This window comes from Musa acuminata, chromosome BXJ1-9 (genome assembly GCF_036884655.1).
Source record: "Musa acuminata AAA Group cultivar baxijiao chromosome BXJ1-9, Cavendish_Baxijiao_AAA, whole genome shotgun sequence".
Taxonomy (NCBI): domain Eukaryota; kingdom Viridiplantae; phylum Streptophyta; class Magnoliopsida; order Zingiberales; family Musaceae; genus Musa; species Musa acuminata.
Window position 1 is genome coordinate 7,541,029 of NC_088335.1, and position 16,105 is coordinate 7,557,133.

The 16,105-nt window shown below is 40.3% G+C and overlaps 6 protein-coding genes across 6 annotated transcripts; 4 read left to right on the forward strand and 2 right to left on the reverse strand.

Moving 5' to 3' along the window:
* Nucleotides 1-168: 168 nt before the first annotated feature.
* On the reverse strand, nucleotides 169-1,041 carry LOC103997618 (pterocarpan synthase 1-like). Its single transcript, XM_009418899.3, has one exon. The coding sequence runs from the start codon at nucleotides 838-840 to the stop codon at nucleotides 310-312; it is 531 nt and encodes a 176-aa protein (XP_009417174.2). The 5' UTR covers nucleotides 841-1,041; the 3' UTR covers nucleotides 169-309.
* A 699-nt stretch (nucleotides 1,042-1,740) lies between these two features.
* Nucleotides 1,741-2,457, forward strand: LOC103997619 (pterocarpan synthase 1-like). The gene has a single exon (XM_009418900.3). It carries the CDS (start codon nucleotides 1,789-1,791, stop codon nucleotides 2,323-2,325), a length of 537 nt encoding a protein of 178 aa, XP_009417175.2. The 5' UTR covers nucleotides 1,741-1,788; the 3' UTR covers nucleotides 2,326-2,457.
* Nucleotides 2,458-4,616: 2,159 nt separating this feature from the next.
* LOC103997620 (dirigent protein 11-like) lies at nucleotides 4,617-5,410 on the forward strand. The gene has a single exon (XM_009418901.3). The coding sequence runs from the start codon at nucleotides 4,663-4,665 to the stop codon at nucleotides 5,212-5,214; it is 552 nt and encodes a 183-aa protein (XP_009417176.2). The 5' UTR covers nucleotides 4,617-4,662; the 3' UTR covers nucleotides 5,215-5,410.
* A 2,189-nt stretch (nucleotides 5,411-7,599) lies between these two features.
* On the forward strand, nucleotides 7,600-8,348 carry LOC135594248 (dirigent protein 1-like). Its single transcript, XM_065084648.1, has one exon. It carries the CDS (start codon nucleotides 7,608-7,610, stop codon nucleotides 8,229-8,231), a length of 624 nt encoding a protein of 207 aa, XP_064940720.1. The 5' UTR covers nucleotides 7,600-7,607; the 3' UTR covers nucleotides 8,232-8,348.
* Nucleotides 8,349-11,250: 2,902 nt separating this feature from the next.
* LOC135594510 (pterocarpan synthase 1-like) lies at nucleotides 11,251-11,799 on the forward strand. Its single transcript, XM_065084882.1, has one exon. The coding sequence runs from the start codon at nucleotides 11,251-11,253 to the stop codon at nucleotides 11,797-11,799; it is 549 nt and encodes a 182-aa protein (XP_064940954.1).
* A 513-nt stretch (nucleotides 11,800-12,312) lies between these two features.
* LOC135594511 (dirigent protein 22-like) lies at nucleotides 12,313-12,849 on the reverse strand. The gene has a single exon (XM_065084883.1). It carries the CDS (start codon nucleotides 12,847-12,849, stop codon nucleotides 12,313-12,315), a length of 537 nt encoding a protein of 178 aa, XP_064940955.1.
* Between the last annotated feature and the right edge of the window lie 3,256 nt (nucleotides 12,850-16,105).

Below are 16,105 nucleotides of genomic sequence, written 5' to 3' on the forward strand. Positions count from 1 at the left end.
TTACAACATGCGACAAATTATTTGACTTGGTTGAGTTGAGATGTTTCATTCCTATATCACGTGAAATGATTGAGTTCCTGTCAGTCCATCTAAAAGCACCACACTAATGTCTGTGAGATGCCGACTTAAATGACGTCTTGCACTTCGAAGAAAGAACAGTTGCTTGACTTTGCAGCAAAACCCAAAGCTATTATTATTGTCTGGTGTGAGAAGTCACACACCGTCGCCAATGAGCGAAGGCTTATTTGCACAAATAAAAGGAAAGAGAACTACAAGAAGGATTCATCGACGAAGACGCATAAATGTAGCTCAGGGGTGAACGACGTAAGCGTCCAACTCCATGATCAGGTACCCCTCCTCGGCGCTGATGACCTTGGCCAAGGTGTACCCTCGCGCCATCCGGAACATCCCCGCGCCGCCGACGATGGCCCGCTCGAACAGCTCGGTGAGCACCGCCCGGCCCAGGATGGAGAAGGTGCTGCCGTTGTACTTCCCCGCGGTGAACACGAAGTTGACGGCCGAAAGCAGCGCCGGTTTCTCCAGGGAGGCCTGCGCGAGTAGCCCCTGCGCCCGCCCGATGAGCTTCGAGTCCCGCTCGGGGCCTTCCCTCAGGATGTCATCGATGACGCTGATTGCGCCGAAGGTCTCGTAGTAGAACTCCTTGCCCGGGGGGACTGCAACCGTCATCCCGGTGGCGTTTGCGCCGGAGTTTATCTCGTGCAGGTAGAAGTGCAGGTGAGTCATCTTCTCCTCATCTGCAGCGCCAAAAGAGGCAAAAAGAACCAGAGGAAAAAGAAGAAGAAGAAGAAGAGCGGATAGAGAGGAGAACGCCATGGCCATCGAAGCTCGTGGAAGGCAACCGAGAGGTGGATGGAGGATCGAGTCCAGAGGTGGTGGACTTATAAGCGAGTTCCAAGAGAGGTGCCAAGGAAGAGGAAGCAACTACGTCTCCTCGATCCTTTTGACTTGGAAAACCAGAGCTGGTGTGCTTCCTTAGCCACCTACCCCAAGATCGTGTGGCTTCAAGTAGAAGAGAAGACTAAGACTCTTCTTTCGGAAGGCTACAGAACACATGAAGCAATAATAATATAAGGGTGGCGTATGGGACATCAATTGACGTTCAACATTTAGATCGATGATCTAAGCAATGCATGTATTACGCGTCAGTCTTCGAAGCAGGCCGGCCGAATACTATTCCATGCTAACGGGAGACATCACGAAGGATATGTTCTCGAGGAATACGTCTATTCATCACATGGAGTTGACTGATCGATCTATCTAGCGAAGAAAAATCGAGGAATAGAAAATGTGTTAATGTGGAAAAATGATCATCACCACCAAACTTCATATCTATTTCATTGTTTGTTACCTTGTCATGTTCTAATTATATTTATATATACACATTCGTTGATCGATCAACATCTTGAAATGTAGTTTCTATTGCTGATGTCAGAATTAAGAACAATTTTGTTGACCAGTCAACATTTGTTTTCTTTGTCCACCAACTCCCGGTGTCTTTTTTTTTGGTTGGTAGTTGGCGTGAATAAGGATCCATTTGAAATGGGATCCTAATCCAAGATGTGGGTTTACATATCTATCCATTCGATGGTTCCATAATGACATATTTGCCCGCTCGATTTGGGGGCGGCTTTCCCAGTCAAACTCGTCTTCAAAGGAGGCTGCGTAGTTGCGTCATCTTGTTTGCCACCTCTCGAATATGCTTATAAAGCCACTCCCTATCAACTCGATTCTCCATCCACTTGTTGATTGCCTGCCAGAAGTCTCGCCATGGCCAACTCCTTTTCCTTGTTTCTTCTTCTCCCCCTCGTCTTCCTTGGCATCATAGCCACGGCAACCAGCGATGAATACACTGCACCGGAAGAGAAGATGACCCACCTGCATTTCTACTTTCACGAGATATACGCCGGCGCAAACGTGACCACGATGGTCGTCGCAGTCCCGCCGGGCACCAACTCCTCGTTCACCACCTTCGGCGCGCTCGTCGTCATCGACGACATGCTGAGGGAAGGCCCGGAGCCGAGCTCGAAGCTCATCGGGAGGGCGCAGGGGCTGGTGGCGCAGGCCTCCCAGGAGGGCTCGGCGCTGCTCACGGCTTTCAACTTCGTGTTCACGGAGGGGGAGTTCAACGGGAGCACGCTGGCGATCCTGGGCAGGGCCAAGCTGAGTGAGCCGCCGGTCGAGCGCAGCATCGTCGGAGGGTCGGGCAAGTTCCGGATGGCCAGGGGGTACACCGAGGCTCGAGTCATCAGTTCGAAGGACGGCTACTTCCTCATGGAGTTCGATGCCTATGTCACTCATTACTGAATTGTTTCACGTTAATGTTTGCGGAAATAAGCGCTTTTGGCTATTTGGATGTGTTCGGAGGCTGATGCATGTTTTCCCTCCTTGGATATATAGAGCAAGCAATAAGAAAACCTTCGGGTTTGCTTCAAACAATTTAGAGTCTGCAATCTTGTTTCCAAAACATGTTTGCTTCAGCAGCCGGTACTTTCCAGCAGTAACATAGTAACTCCACAACTACATTTCCTTTTACCTGTCTTCAACATCAACACAACCGGCAAAATAAGAAGATGTTGCCGTGAACACCACGCTGCTTGAAGCTTTCTTTCGCGGTCAATACGTTTACTTTGAACCGGCAGTGTCTGCCACCTTGTCTTGACTCTGAGTTCCAGAAATCAAAGGTATAAATATTAAAATGGTATCATAATATATATATATATATATATATATATATATAATATGAAAGTCAATTATGATCAAAATATATTGACAAACTGATCGAGAAATAAAAATCGTTATCACAAAGCGGCGGCTGGGGAAGGGAGATGGGCGGGGACGCGGGCTGCCCGAGGCGGAGAGCGGGTAGCGGCGGTGGCCGGGAAGGCAGCCAAGAGGGGCGAGGGCTGCTTGAGGCAGAGAGAGAGAGAGAGAGGTACCGCCGGAGGGGAGGCGTTGCCGATCAGCGATCGCCGACAGCGGAGAGTTGAGTTTCGAATCTCGTTGAGAAATGAGTCGGCGCTTCGCTGGGATTGAAATGGAAGGCGTAGGATTCGATGAGTTCCCGATCGTCCACCATCCTACTGCATAGACCATCTATCCGACGCTTCTGAATCTAATTTGTTTCGGTCTTTGTCGTAACGAGGTGTTCTTTTATGCACCAACAGAAGATTGGTGCAAAAAGTCACGAGCGGCTGTTCTTTATTTTCCTTCGAGTGCAAAAGGTCACCCGCGAGCAATACTTCTAATGGAAATGGAGGAACGCCGCATATGCGACGACAACTGAGTGAGAATACAACTCAAGACATCACGCAGCGGCATCCACCTTCAGCTCAGTTATCACCATCGAAAGGTCTCCGTCGCACACAGTCTGGTCTCATCCTCCTCCATGCGTTCCGGTAGGAACGCAAATCAACAGATCATTTTCCATTGATTTTGAAGACGGCAGCACATTGTATCGTTGAATGCACTGTACACGCTTCCTAATGCATCATTGTTTGACTACTTGCATGGATTTAAATGAGCGAGCTACTTACTGTGGAAAAATCGAGGAAAATAAGTAACTTGTTGATGTCGAAGAGTCTTTACCGTCCATTTGGACTTGTCAGCAGCATCCACATGAATCTCACCGTCTGATCAATCAACATCTTAAAAGGTGTTATATCTTGCTGATTGCTAATGTCAATTTAAGTGTACTTTTCTTACCTGTCAATCTTTTCTTGACTTGTCCACCATACTACATTCGGTTGTTGGCGTAAACAAGCATCCATTTGAAATAGTTCAATTAAATATGTTTTCTGAGAGATACTATAGAATTCCTTCTTTTTTTTTTTTATCTTTTTCCAGGAAATATTTCTAATTTTCAGAATTTCCTAACAGCTTCTCCTTCTTTACCTAATGCCTACAATAGCCTCCACCCACCTATCCTTTTTCCTTTCTTTTCTTATAATATTTTCACAATGGACAATAATATTTTTAATAATACTAGGAAAAAAAACCATAACATATGTTATAGTATTTTTCTGATATTCTTGAAAACACTGCAACTTAGTGTAAAAAATATCGTAAACATAGTATTTTTACATAATAGCGTAATAATTTTACGCTACATTATAATGTTTTTCTAGTATTGTTGAAAGCACTAGTATTATCCGATTATCATCGTGTAAAAATATTATAATATTTTCACAATGGGCTATAATATTTTTAATAATACTAGGAAAAAAAACCATAACATATGTTATAGTATTTTTCTGATATTCTTGAAAACACTACAACTTAGTGTAAAAATATTGTAAACATAGTTTTTTTTTTCCATAATAGCGTAATAATTTTACGCTACATTTTTATCCGATTATCATCATGTAAAAATATTATAATTGGATAAATTTATTGTGTATTAGATAAAAAAATTAGTAGGGAATTTCGAAAATGAGGGCACTTTTAATCATATTAATTGTGGAGGGATATATTTGTAATTTTGCCAATCCAAAAAATGTGATTCCCACCCTTTTTGGTTTTCTAAAGTTGTGGATAATTAAGGAAACGTAATAAATCCCTCTCAAACTCCGCTATAAAGCCACAGCCTCTTCTCCACCCCATTCCTCCATCCGCTTCTTGGCTTAGTGCACCACAAGCTTCTCCATGGCCTACTCCTCCTCTCCCTTCGTGCTTGTTCTTCTCCTTCTTCTCCCCTTCTCCCTCTCTGCCTTTGTTGCCACCGCAGAGAGCCATGAATACACTCCACCCCCAGAGAAGATGACGCACCTCCACTTCTACTTCCACGAGAAATACACCAGCCCGGAGGCGACCGCGGTCCTCGTCGCGGTCCCTCCCGGCACGAACGCCACCTTCGACACCTTCGGGGCGCTCATCGTCATCGACGACACGCTGAGGGCCGGCCCCGAGGAGAGCTCCAAGCTCATCGGGAGGGCGCAGGGGTTGGCGGCGCAGGCCTCCCTGGAGGGCACGCAGATACTGACGGCCGTCAACTTCGTGTTCACGGAGGGGGAGTACAACGGGAGCACGGTGGCGATCCTGGGCCGGATTGTCCCCACCGTATCGCCGACCGAGCGGGCCATCGTCGGAGGGTCGGGCAAGTTCCGGATGGCGCGGGGGTACACGGTGGGCAACACCTACAGCTTCGGCGGGGGCTACTTCATCTTGGAGCTCGATGCTTATATCATCCATTACTGAGCTGCGTGCATCGCTTCCGTCGCATGAACGTAGCTTTTGCTTGCTTGCTTACTTTCTTGCTATTGGAAATAAAGTCTTGTGATGTGTGATTGGGCATATCGTATGTCGGCTTTGGATTTATTCCATGGTATGTTGATGTCTGACTTGCTACGATGTAGCATCCAATTATAGCGAAATAAGTCTTTGATCGTAATAAGTGGTGAAGGCAAGATTCGAGTTCAAGACCTTACAATAATTCACCCGACACACCACTAGATATCTCTTTTACTACGAAATACCGATAGAATCATGATATATCTCTTTTACTCATCGAGAGATAAGAACTTGAGTTCATTCTAGTCTTTAGAAATGGTCTCTTTCATCAAAATTAACGGGTTACTTAACTTTAGCAAATCAATGACTTTGGTAGCCTTTAACAAAAGAAAGAATATTTCATGTGACTTTTGCATGGAATTTCGGCTGAGGCCAATAAAAGTTAGTTTGGAAAAAAAGAAAAGGTGACTTTGGGATTAATGAAAAGATTCCTTTTCATTTAAATAAGTATCACAATTTAGAATATAATGTAAAATCATACTTTTTCAAAATATTGTTACCTAATTTTGTTGGAAAACGAAAACAAAAGTTGCATATAAAAAAAATTCTAAGGTATTTTTTTACCTTTCATCACAAGATATTGATATCATTCCATGCTACTTAGTGACTCCCACTAAAGATATTATGAAATTATTTTCCTCGATCGACACAAAGGGTTTTAATTCTATAAATAACTATGGCAAATAAAAATATTAAATGAAGAAGCTAAGACCACTAAGGTATGCTCGGAAACTATTCAACTAATCCCAAGTCTTAATATACCTTATCTTTGTTCAAACTTCACCTACTCAAATACAGATCTTATTATCCTAATATATAAGTCAACATGAAGGTAAGAGTATATGTCGACGTGAAGACTAGGCGTTTCTTTATGAGGTGTTCTTCAAGCATCACGTCAACATCATCTTTAACCCTTTGATTCTCCAAACCCTGTTCATGCAATCCAGAAGATAGAAACCCAAGGCGGGCAGTAGTGCAGACTAACGTCAGATCCGCCTTTGTATCAGATCTCAAGCTTGGCAATTATGTTCATTCAATTAGTATATATCTTGATTCCTAAGTGTTTTAGGAGTTTTAATTAGTTCTAATTATTTGGATTAGGATTAAGGATTCATATAGGTAAATAAATTCTTAGTCGATTAAGAGTATTTCGAGATCTCACTGTGTGAGAGAGAGAGAGATATATAGGAAGATATTCTAAATACTTTTGGATTATATTGGATGGGTCTAATGAAAGGTCAAGAAAACAAAATCTTAAGATGTGTGTAAAAGATTCAAAGCTTAATATATAATGAGTATTTGTTTTTCTTATATAATGAATAATCCGATTTTACATGAGACTATCGAATCATGTAATTTTTTTATATATTTAAAGAATAATTATTATTGTGGAAAGTACACATACACTGTACAGTTCATCTAAGCTCAACTCGTTTAATCTTTTCTAGTGACGGTGACATCAAGAAAATTGATGTAAGATGCCAATTAGAATGTCCATTGTTTTTTGACCCATACCTCCAATTTTTGTACATGGTTTTGACCGAGTGACGTATTAAGATTTTGACTATCCAAGTTTGAGACCGATTTAACTTCAACTTTATACTCTTTTTTTTTTTGGTCTAAAAGCGGAATCCTCATAATCAAATATTATAATTTTATAAAATTATATCGAGCGTATTTTCGACGATACCCCTCAAATGTCTAAACTAGTAATCTATATTATTTTAATCTCTAGACATATCTATGCTTCGCGACTATCATGATCATCTATTACTATAGTAATTGAGGTGTAAGAATAGATTATATTCCTCATCCATTACATGGGAATACTAAGATTAGTCATAGAAGTTCCTTTCTATGCCATCGACCGTCAAATATTATAATTTTATAAAATTATATCGAGCGTATTTTCGACGATACCCCTCAAATGTCTAAACTAGTAATCTAAATTGTTTTAATCTCTAGACATATCTATGCTTCGCGACTATCATGGTCATCTGTTACTACAGTAATTGAGGTGTAAGAATAGATTATATTCGTCATCCATTACACTATTTTTTGTGTGGTAATGGGAATACTAAGATTAGTCATAGATGATGTTCCTATGCCACCGCACTCGGTCGTCACCTCGATGAGCTCTTATGTACCATCATGGCTTTGACCCATTGCTGCATACCACGTTAGTACTTGTTGAATCGGGCATCCCATGGCCTATAACACCAATGACAAATGTCGACCAACCCATTTCCACTGTGCTCTCCAGCTCGAAAAAGTGAGGGCACACGTGTCATGGTAAAAAAATGATGTGGCTAACATGCTTATACATCCTCCATCCACTTCTTGGCTGCTTGCAAGGGCAAAGCTTCTCCATGGCCTACTCCTACTCTCCCTTGGTGCTTCTTCTTCTTCTCCTCCTCCTTCCCTTCTCCGTCTCCGCCGCTGTTGCCACCGTGACCGGCCATGAAAACACTGCACCCAGAGAGAAGTTGACCCACCTGCACTTCTTCTTCCACGGGAGATTCGCCAACCCGAACGCGACCGCAGTCCTCGTCGCAGTCCCTCCCGGCACGAACGCCACCTTCAACACCTTCGGGGCGGTCATCGTGCTGGACGACATGCTGAAGGACGGCCCCGAGGCGAGCTCGAAGCTCATCGGGCGGGCGCAGGGGCTGACGGCGCAGGCCTCCCTGGAGGGCACGTATCTGTTGATGGTCGTCAACTTCGTGTTCACGGCGGGGGAGTACAACGGCAGCTCGCTGGCGATCCTGGGCCGGTTCGTCCCCGACGTCTCGGGCACCGAGCGGAGCATCGTCGGAGGGACGGGCAAGTTCCGGATGGCGCGGGGGTACACGGTGGGCAACGTCTACATCTGGACCGCCAGCTACTTCGTGTTGGAGCTCGATGCTTACATCGTCCATTACTGAGCTGCGTGCCGTTTGCCTGTTTGCTTTCTTGCATTTGGTTTGATTCCCAGTTTGGTGATGTATGACTTGCTTCGTTACAATACGCAATAATAAAGATTGGCAATACTATTAGTTTCATGAAGAATTCAAGCTTCATTATAAATATCATTCTTCTCGATCGGCACAAAAGAGTTTTAATTCTATAGGTAATATAAAAAATAACTATGGCAAATAAAAAATATCAAATGAAGAAACTAAGAACCTTTTAAGTCTTTATATCCTTTATCTTTGTTCAAACCTCACCTACTCAAATCCACATCATATCATCCTAATATATGTCAACATGAATCTTGCACTATATATCGACGTGAAGACTAGGGGTTTCTTTATGACGTGTTCTTCGAGCATCACGTCAACTTCATCTCTAACCATTTGACTAAGCTCTCTCTCTCTCTCTCTCTCTCTCTCTCTCTCTCTCTCTCTCCGTATGTAGTGCACAATAAAGTCGGCCTTCTATATTGGTTGGCATTCATGCGCAGAACAAAGTCGGTAATCTATAAGGGTTGGCATTCATGTTCATTCAATTAACATAATTAATATGAGTTGGGAGGAAGAGGAAAAAATTAAAGAGTAACTATAAGACCTCGAAGATTAATAAATAAATAATATTTCAAAGTCAACATAAGATTTAATGTGGTTCAATAATTTTTTATTTATATTTGAATAAAAATTAAAAGTTTTATCATGTAAGATTAAAGATTAATACAATCTTTTTTCTTTTTTTTTTGTATATTCTCTCGTATAGACCTCAAATAATTTATATATTTTTCTTTCTTATCTTGAAAAACACACTCTCTAGATATCATAGAAGAACATCTAAAGTATTTCTATATCTTTCTTTGCTCATCAAAACCTATAGATATACAGAATTAACATATTAATAAAAGAATTAAACTCTAATTCGGAGTGTTTTCTTCCTTCACTAGGACTACTTCTCGTATTAGGAATTATTGTCCTCCCATGACACTAGCTCCAAAAACTTAAAAATATTTGTTAATCTCAATAATCTATTATCGGTGGATATTTTATCTATTTTTGTGTCTCTTACAAGAAATATTTTTACTTTATACTCCTTCTAATCTTTATCACTCATCCTTGTTGAATTTCTTATCATCACATATTTTAGATTTTGATACCACTTTGTTAAGGAGGAAGAGTAAAACTCGAAAACCAAAACAATAATTCCACTTTATACTCCTTCTAATCTTTACCACTTTGTTAAAGAAAATCAAGTTTTTCACCATGTAAAATCAATTACTAGACCTTTAAGTTATCCTCTTATATACTATATCAAATAAACACCAAAGAATTTATTTATTTTCTCTTACTCTCTTTATAGGGTCTATAGGGAAATTGTAGAGTACCTCAAGTATTCCTTACATTTTGCTCTTCTCTTACCAAAATTATAATATATAAGATATTTATAAAAGAACTAAATCTTGATTATCATGATTTTTTTCTTTCACATTGATTTCTTCTCGTGCTAAGATTTTTTATTCACCTATACTCCAAAAATCCTACTATGCTTATCAATTTTAATAATATAAAGAAGAAACGATTAAGATATATAAGTATTTCAGAACTAATTAGATTTAAAATATTTTAATGATTATGATTATTATTATTAAGGATTACATGAAGAAGAGATTAAGAGATTCCAAGATTTAAAACTTGAGTTTTGATCGATTCAAGAGAGATATTGATTAAATTTATTTTTATATAATAAAAATTTTAGTTTTCTCACATAGAAAAACTACTGAACCACATCAATCTTCTATCATTTTTTGGTTAGTGTTTTTCAATTTTTTTCTTAGTATTAAAATTTTCTCTTCCCTTACGAAAACACAAACCATGAAGCAAACACACAAACACGTAATAATTGGGCTCCACGACAAGCAAGAGGTCTCTCCTTGAGCCATACATAGACTAGTCTTTGCTCTCTTGCTCTTGGGTGACATCAAGGAAATGTCATCAAAACGTCAATTAGAGTGTTGCAATTGCCTGTATTTATTATATGATCTCGACTTTTTTGACCTATCTATTGAATAATAATTAAGGAATAAAAAAATGTCGATGTGGAAAATAAGTAGCACCGAAGAGATTTTGGGATCCATTTGAAATAGTCAATATCCACCTCCTGTTTACTTTTCCTCTCTCTCTCTCTCTCTCTCTCTCTCTCTCTTTCTTTCTTTCTATACACGCATTATAATTGATGATTTAATTATATATTTATTTGATTTTTTTTAATATGGATGTATGGATCTTTAAAATTTATTATTTTTTTAGAATTTATTTAATTTATTGACGATTATAGATATGTATCGATAGGTTTGATCGACTTTCGGAATTAACGATTTTCGGAATCAACGATTTCGATTGAACTATCGAATTTGGAATCAATTTCAAACCAATTTATTTCGATCTATTTTAATTTTTAATTTTTAATTTTTAATTTTTAACTTTTTTTTTTAATTTGGATCCAATTTATTGACAATTATAGAGATGTATGGATAGGTTTGATCTCGGAATCAACTATTTCGATTGAACTATCGAATTTGGAATCAATTTCAAACCAATTTATTTCGATCTTTTTAATTTTTAATTTTTTTTTCGAATTTGGATCTAATTTATTGATGATTATAGAGATGTATGGATAGGTTTGATTTACTTTGGGAATCAACAATTTTGATGGAACTATCGAATTTGGCATCAATTTCAAACCAATTTATTTCGATCTATTTTCGAATCTCGATCTATTTTTTTTCTTCTAATTTTAAATTTATTTCGAATTTGGAATCAACAGTTCGATTTATTTCGATCTATTTTTATTTGAAAATTAACCTCAATGATAGATTTGTAATTTTAGGGGGATGGATTTGTAATTTTGCTTCAGCTTCTCTCTTTCAGCTGCTTATAAATCCACAGCCTCGCCACCTTGTCCTCCAACCACTACTTGGCTGCCTGCAACACAAGCTTCTCCATGGCCTACTCCTCTTCCTTCATGCTGCCCCTTCTTCTTCTTCTTTCCCTCTCCCTCTATGCCACGATTGCCACTGCAACCGGCCACGAACACGCTGCACCTAAAGAGAAGATGACCCACCTGCACTTCTACTTCCACGAGATGTACTCCGGCCCGAACGCGACCGGACTCGTCGTCGCAGTCCCACCGGGCAAGAACTCCTCCATCGACACCTTCGGGGCGCTCATCGTGATCGACGACATGCTCAGGGAAGGTCCAGAGCGGAGCTCCAAGCTGATCGGGAGGGCACAGGGGCTCTCCGCCCAGGCCTCCCTGGATGGCACGGCGCTGCTGACGGCCATAAACTTCGTGTTCACGGAGGGGGAGTACAACGGGAGCACGGTGGCGATCCTGGGCAGGGCCGTCCCCAGCGCTCCGGCGATCGAGCGGACCATCGTCGGAGGGTCGGGCAGGTTCCGGATGGCGCGAGGGTACACGGTCAGCAAGGTCATCAGCTGGGGAGGTGGATACTTCCTCATGGAGTTCGATGCTTATATCATTCATCACTGAGTTGTGGCTTTCTTGTCCTCTGTTTCTGGAAAGAAGCCTTTGCTCTTCGGAGATGATATTGTATGACTTCCTTTCTCCCTATCATACCATATGAAACCTTCGGGTCTATTCAAGCCTGATGTTGACTTTTTTTCTTACAACAACCGACAAACTAGCTTTGAGTCAACTTACTCAATCTTGATTTGGACCAAATCTAGAAGGATAAGTTGCAATTGTCCACATGGCAGAAATGTGTTGCCGTGAACACAACGTAGTTTACTCTGTCGTCTTCCTTGGCCATCGGGTAAAACGTCATTCTCTTGCCGGCTTCTTTGTCTGAATCCTCTGATTCTACACATAAAATTCAATCGAGATGACAAAAGCTGGTCTTCCACATCAGATCTCGAGCTTCTACAGCCACCTCTATAATCTATCTAATCAATGTCGATCGCAGAGCATCTCATAATTAGAGCAAAGCACAAGCAAGTTTTATTGGCATGGCAGACGCACAAACGCAGCGCAGAGCAACGCAGCTCAGTAGTGGAAGACATACGCATCGAACTCCACCACGAACAAGAAATCATCAGGTCCAGTGCTCTTGACGACCCTGCTAATGGTGTAGCCCCGTGCCATCCGAAACATGCCGGAGCCTCCGACCACGCCCCGCTCGATCGCCGCGTCGCTGGGAGCAGCCCTCCCAAGAATCGAGATGCTACTCCCGTTGTAGTCGCCCGCGGTGAACACGAAGTTGAAGGCCGACAGGTACGCCGGGCTCCCCAGCGATGCCTGCACCGCGAGCTCCTCCGCCTTGCCGATGAGCGTCGAGCTCGGGTCGAGCCCTTCCTTCAGCATGTGGTCGCCCACCGCGATGCTCCCGAAGCTGCTGCCGGAGTCGTTGCCCGGAGGGCTGACCACGGTGATGGTGGTCGTGTTGGGTCCGCCGTAGTTCGCGTGCAAGTAGTAATGCAGGTGAGTCGTCTTCTCCCCGCCGTCATCGCTGCTTGCGATGGCAGCAGTGGCAAAGAGGAGGAGGAGAAGGAATGGAGATGAATAGGATGAAGAAAGGGCCATAGTGGTTGTGGGAACAAGCGGATGCAGTGGCTTGAGGGGTGGGTGGACTTTTATGCACAGAGTTTGGCGGAACGATGACATCAAGAGATGAAGAAGGAAAAGTCAAACCATTGCTCTTAACACATCAAGTCAGAGTTCGAGTGCTTATTGGGAAGGATACTGGAAATGGAGAACATGAAGCATGTTACTTCCATGTATTAAGTATACACGACAAGACACCATGCATCATGCAGCATGTAGAGATTAAGCTTATAGATGAACTAACAGTCATACATTGGATTTGGACCCACTCAATTAGCCCTAATTGATTAATGTGAGATGGAGGTTATTAAGAATATATTAAAATTTAAACTTTCATAGATCTATGATCAAGAAAGTATTTGATTCATCATGGTTATATTCATGTCAGTTCAATAATTATTTTTAGTGTATTGAGTTGGAATTCTGTCTCCATCACTTATTATTTATAAAAAAATTAATATATGATGAAATAGAAATATCAGTAAACTTCTGACAAAATTCTATCCCCCAAAATATATATTTTTATATAAAAAGGTAATGATTAGTGATTCTATGTAAAATACTAATGTGTATGTATATATTTGTATATGTCAACAAAATAGAATAATTTGATATTTTTAACAACATAACTTAAATATATAGAATAACTTAAGTCCTCAATCATAATTTAAATCGAGTGGGTATCTTTCTCATGCATGATTGACTTAATCACATGCCAAAGGGCGGCCAACAAGTAATCTACTCTTTGTGCACCAAAACTTTTGGGCTATTATTATTATATTTTAAGATTTGTAACCAAATGATTTCTTAATTTATTTTATTTAGATTAGCTTAATTTGGTTGTCTTCTACAGGTTTTGTTCCGAATTTTATGTTGCTTCGGCGACACAGAGCATTTGTAGATTGATTTTGTGTGTTTACCGAGTTAATTTGTGTAGAATTAAGGAATATGGTGGGAAAGAGATGGAGATTAATTACTCAAATATGTGATTGATCCTGATAATAGATTAATTGAGAATATAAGAAATACATTGATGTTTCTATCATGTCCTCCTAAGATTGAATGTCAATCATGCCCTCGTAAGAGTGTACTTTTATGTGTAAGAGGTTTTGTGAGGTTATTTGCTAATTGATCAAAAGTATTTGTGATGTTTTTTAGAACTCTAATTGATTGGATTTGTTTTAAGAAAGATAATGTAGTCAATGTATAAATTATGATAATTTATTGATTACAAATGAGATGTCTCGACGAATAAGCGATAAGTGTCACGACTCGAGTCTGGCCAATAATTCCATTTTGATCCTACAATCACGGACCAAAATACTTAAACATGAGTTAATATAGTACACTCATCATGCCCTTATAAGCTAATTATACACATTGTCTACTTCCGATGTGGGACTAAGATATTACAATAAGTACCGTAAGAAACTAAATACTCTTATTGTGTGAAATCCGTAGTAGTAGGCTATAAATATATAATTTGAGTGATTTAGTAGAAAGAGTGGGGTGACAATTTTTTTAGCATTTTATATATTCATTTTTTATTATAAATCTTGAATGTACTTTTTTTTAGATAAGAAAAATCAAGAAGATGTAAATGTTGCTTCCGCTCGTAGAACATAGCTTAAGGTTCCTATATCTTTGATAGAGAATCGATCTACCAACTACTTAAGGAATTACTTGATCTCTATGAGATTATTGTTTATAATAATAATATCATCGATATGCATTAGTAAATATATAATACTTTTCTTTTATTGTTGTAGAAATAACGAATGTGTCAAACTTGAATTGACGAAGCTAGTTGACACCAACAACAAGCCAAGTTCGTTATAATAGACTTTTGAAATTTGACGAAATCTATAAATAATTTTTCATAATTCATAATTTTTCATAAGAGATGTTGCTGTATAAAGATATCTTTAATTAATGTTCCTTATAAAAAGATAAATTGGATTAATAACTGAACTGAATGTTTACGTGAAATGATCGTTAGTAAAACTCTTTTTGACTATTAGATCTGCTTTGTATCAACCAACGAATCATTTGAAATATTCAACAATCTAATCCAAATTAATCATTCTCGTCATCCATTTATGCCCACCAACTCTCAACGGATGTGAGCTCTCCACCCAATCCATCATCCACTTCTCCATTTTTACTTCTTTTTGTTGCGTTGTTCACTATTGCTATCGCAACCAACCATGAATACTGCCTGCCTAAGGATGACCTACTGGCACTTTTACTTCCACGAGAAGCTCTTTGGTCTAAACGTTACTGTGTCCTACAACACCTTCGGTGCAATCGTCATGGTCGAGGACATGTTCAGGGAAGGCAATGATCCGAGCTCCAAGCCCATCGGCGGCGTAGGACACAGTGGGGCGAGGCTCGCTTGAGGGGCCCGATGCTGTTCACAATAATCAACTTAAATATTTAGATTGATTTATAAGAATATGATAAATATTAATTTAAATTTAAATACTTTAGATTGGTAATATAGATTTTATAAAATTAATAGATAATTATACGAAGAATAATTACATTAAATAATAATAAAAAATAATTTTTATTCCAATTAACTTCGCCTTAGCATTTTCGATCACACGAACTCAACGACGAGCGAGACAATAGAGAACGGCCCTCCAAGACACGAGATAAGCCACGGGTCGGCGTCGGTCGTGTGGTCGTTCCTCGAGTCGGACAAAAGGGACGCGTTTGGGCTCCCGCCTGACGTCGTCGTAACCCAAGTCGCAACGACCTGAGTCCGAACGACCGCACTCGCGCACGTCACTATCCCATATCGAGAGTCGACTCGTGTCTTCTCGAAGCTACCTTCTCTCTGTGGATGCGACATGGCAGCACTCAGAAATGGAGCTCCACATGCCGCGCAAGGCCACAGTAATGCTCAAATAGAAAACCAAAGCTGTCGCCATGTTGGCTTGTTAATTGTAGTACAACACGCAAAGCAAAAGATCAAAGGCCTTTCATAACTTAATAGACTGTCTTCCTTTTCTTGTGCTGCTGATTCATCACCGAAAACAAAGACTTGAAAGCGGAATCTGATTCCATTCTGGAGTGGCCTGGAAAGAAGACACTGATAGAAAGCATAGAGCAAGGGGTGACAGTGTCTACTAGTAGGGAAGAGTTCTCATGTTTTCTCAAATACGAAATACCTGGCAGTTCTTGTTTCTTAGGATGCAAGGAACAAGAGAAATGCTTCTGAAAACAGAGG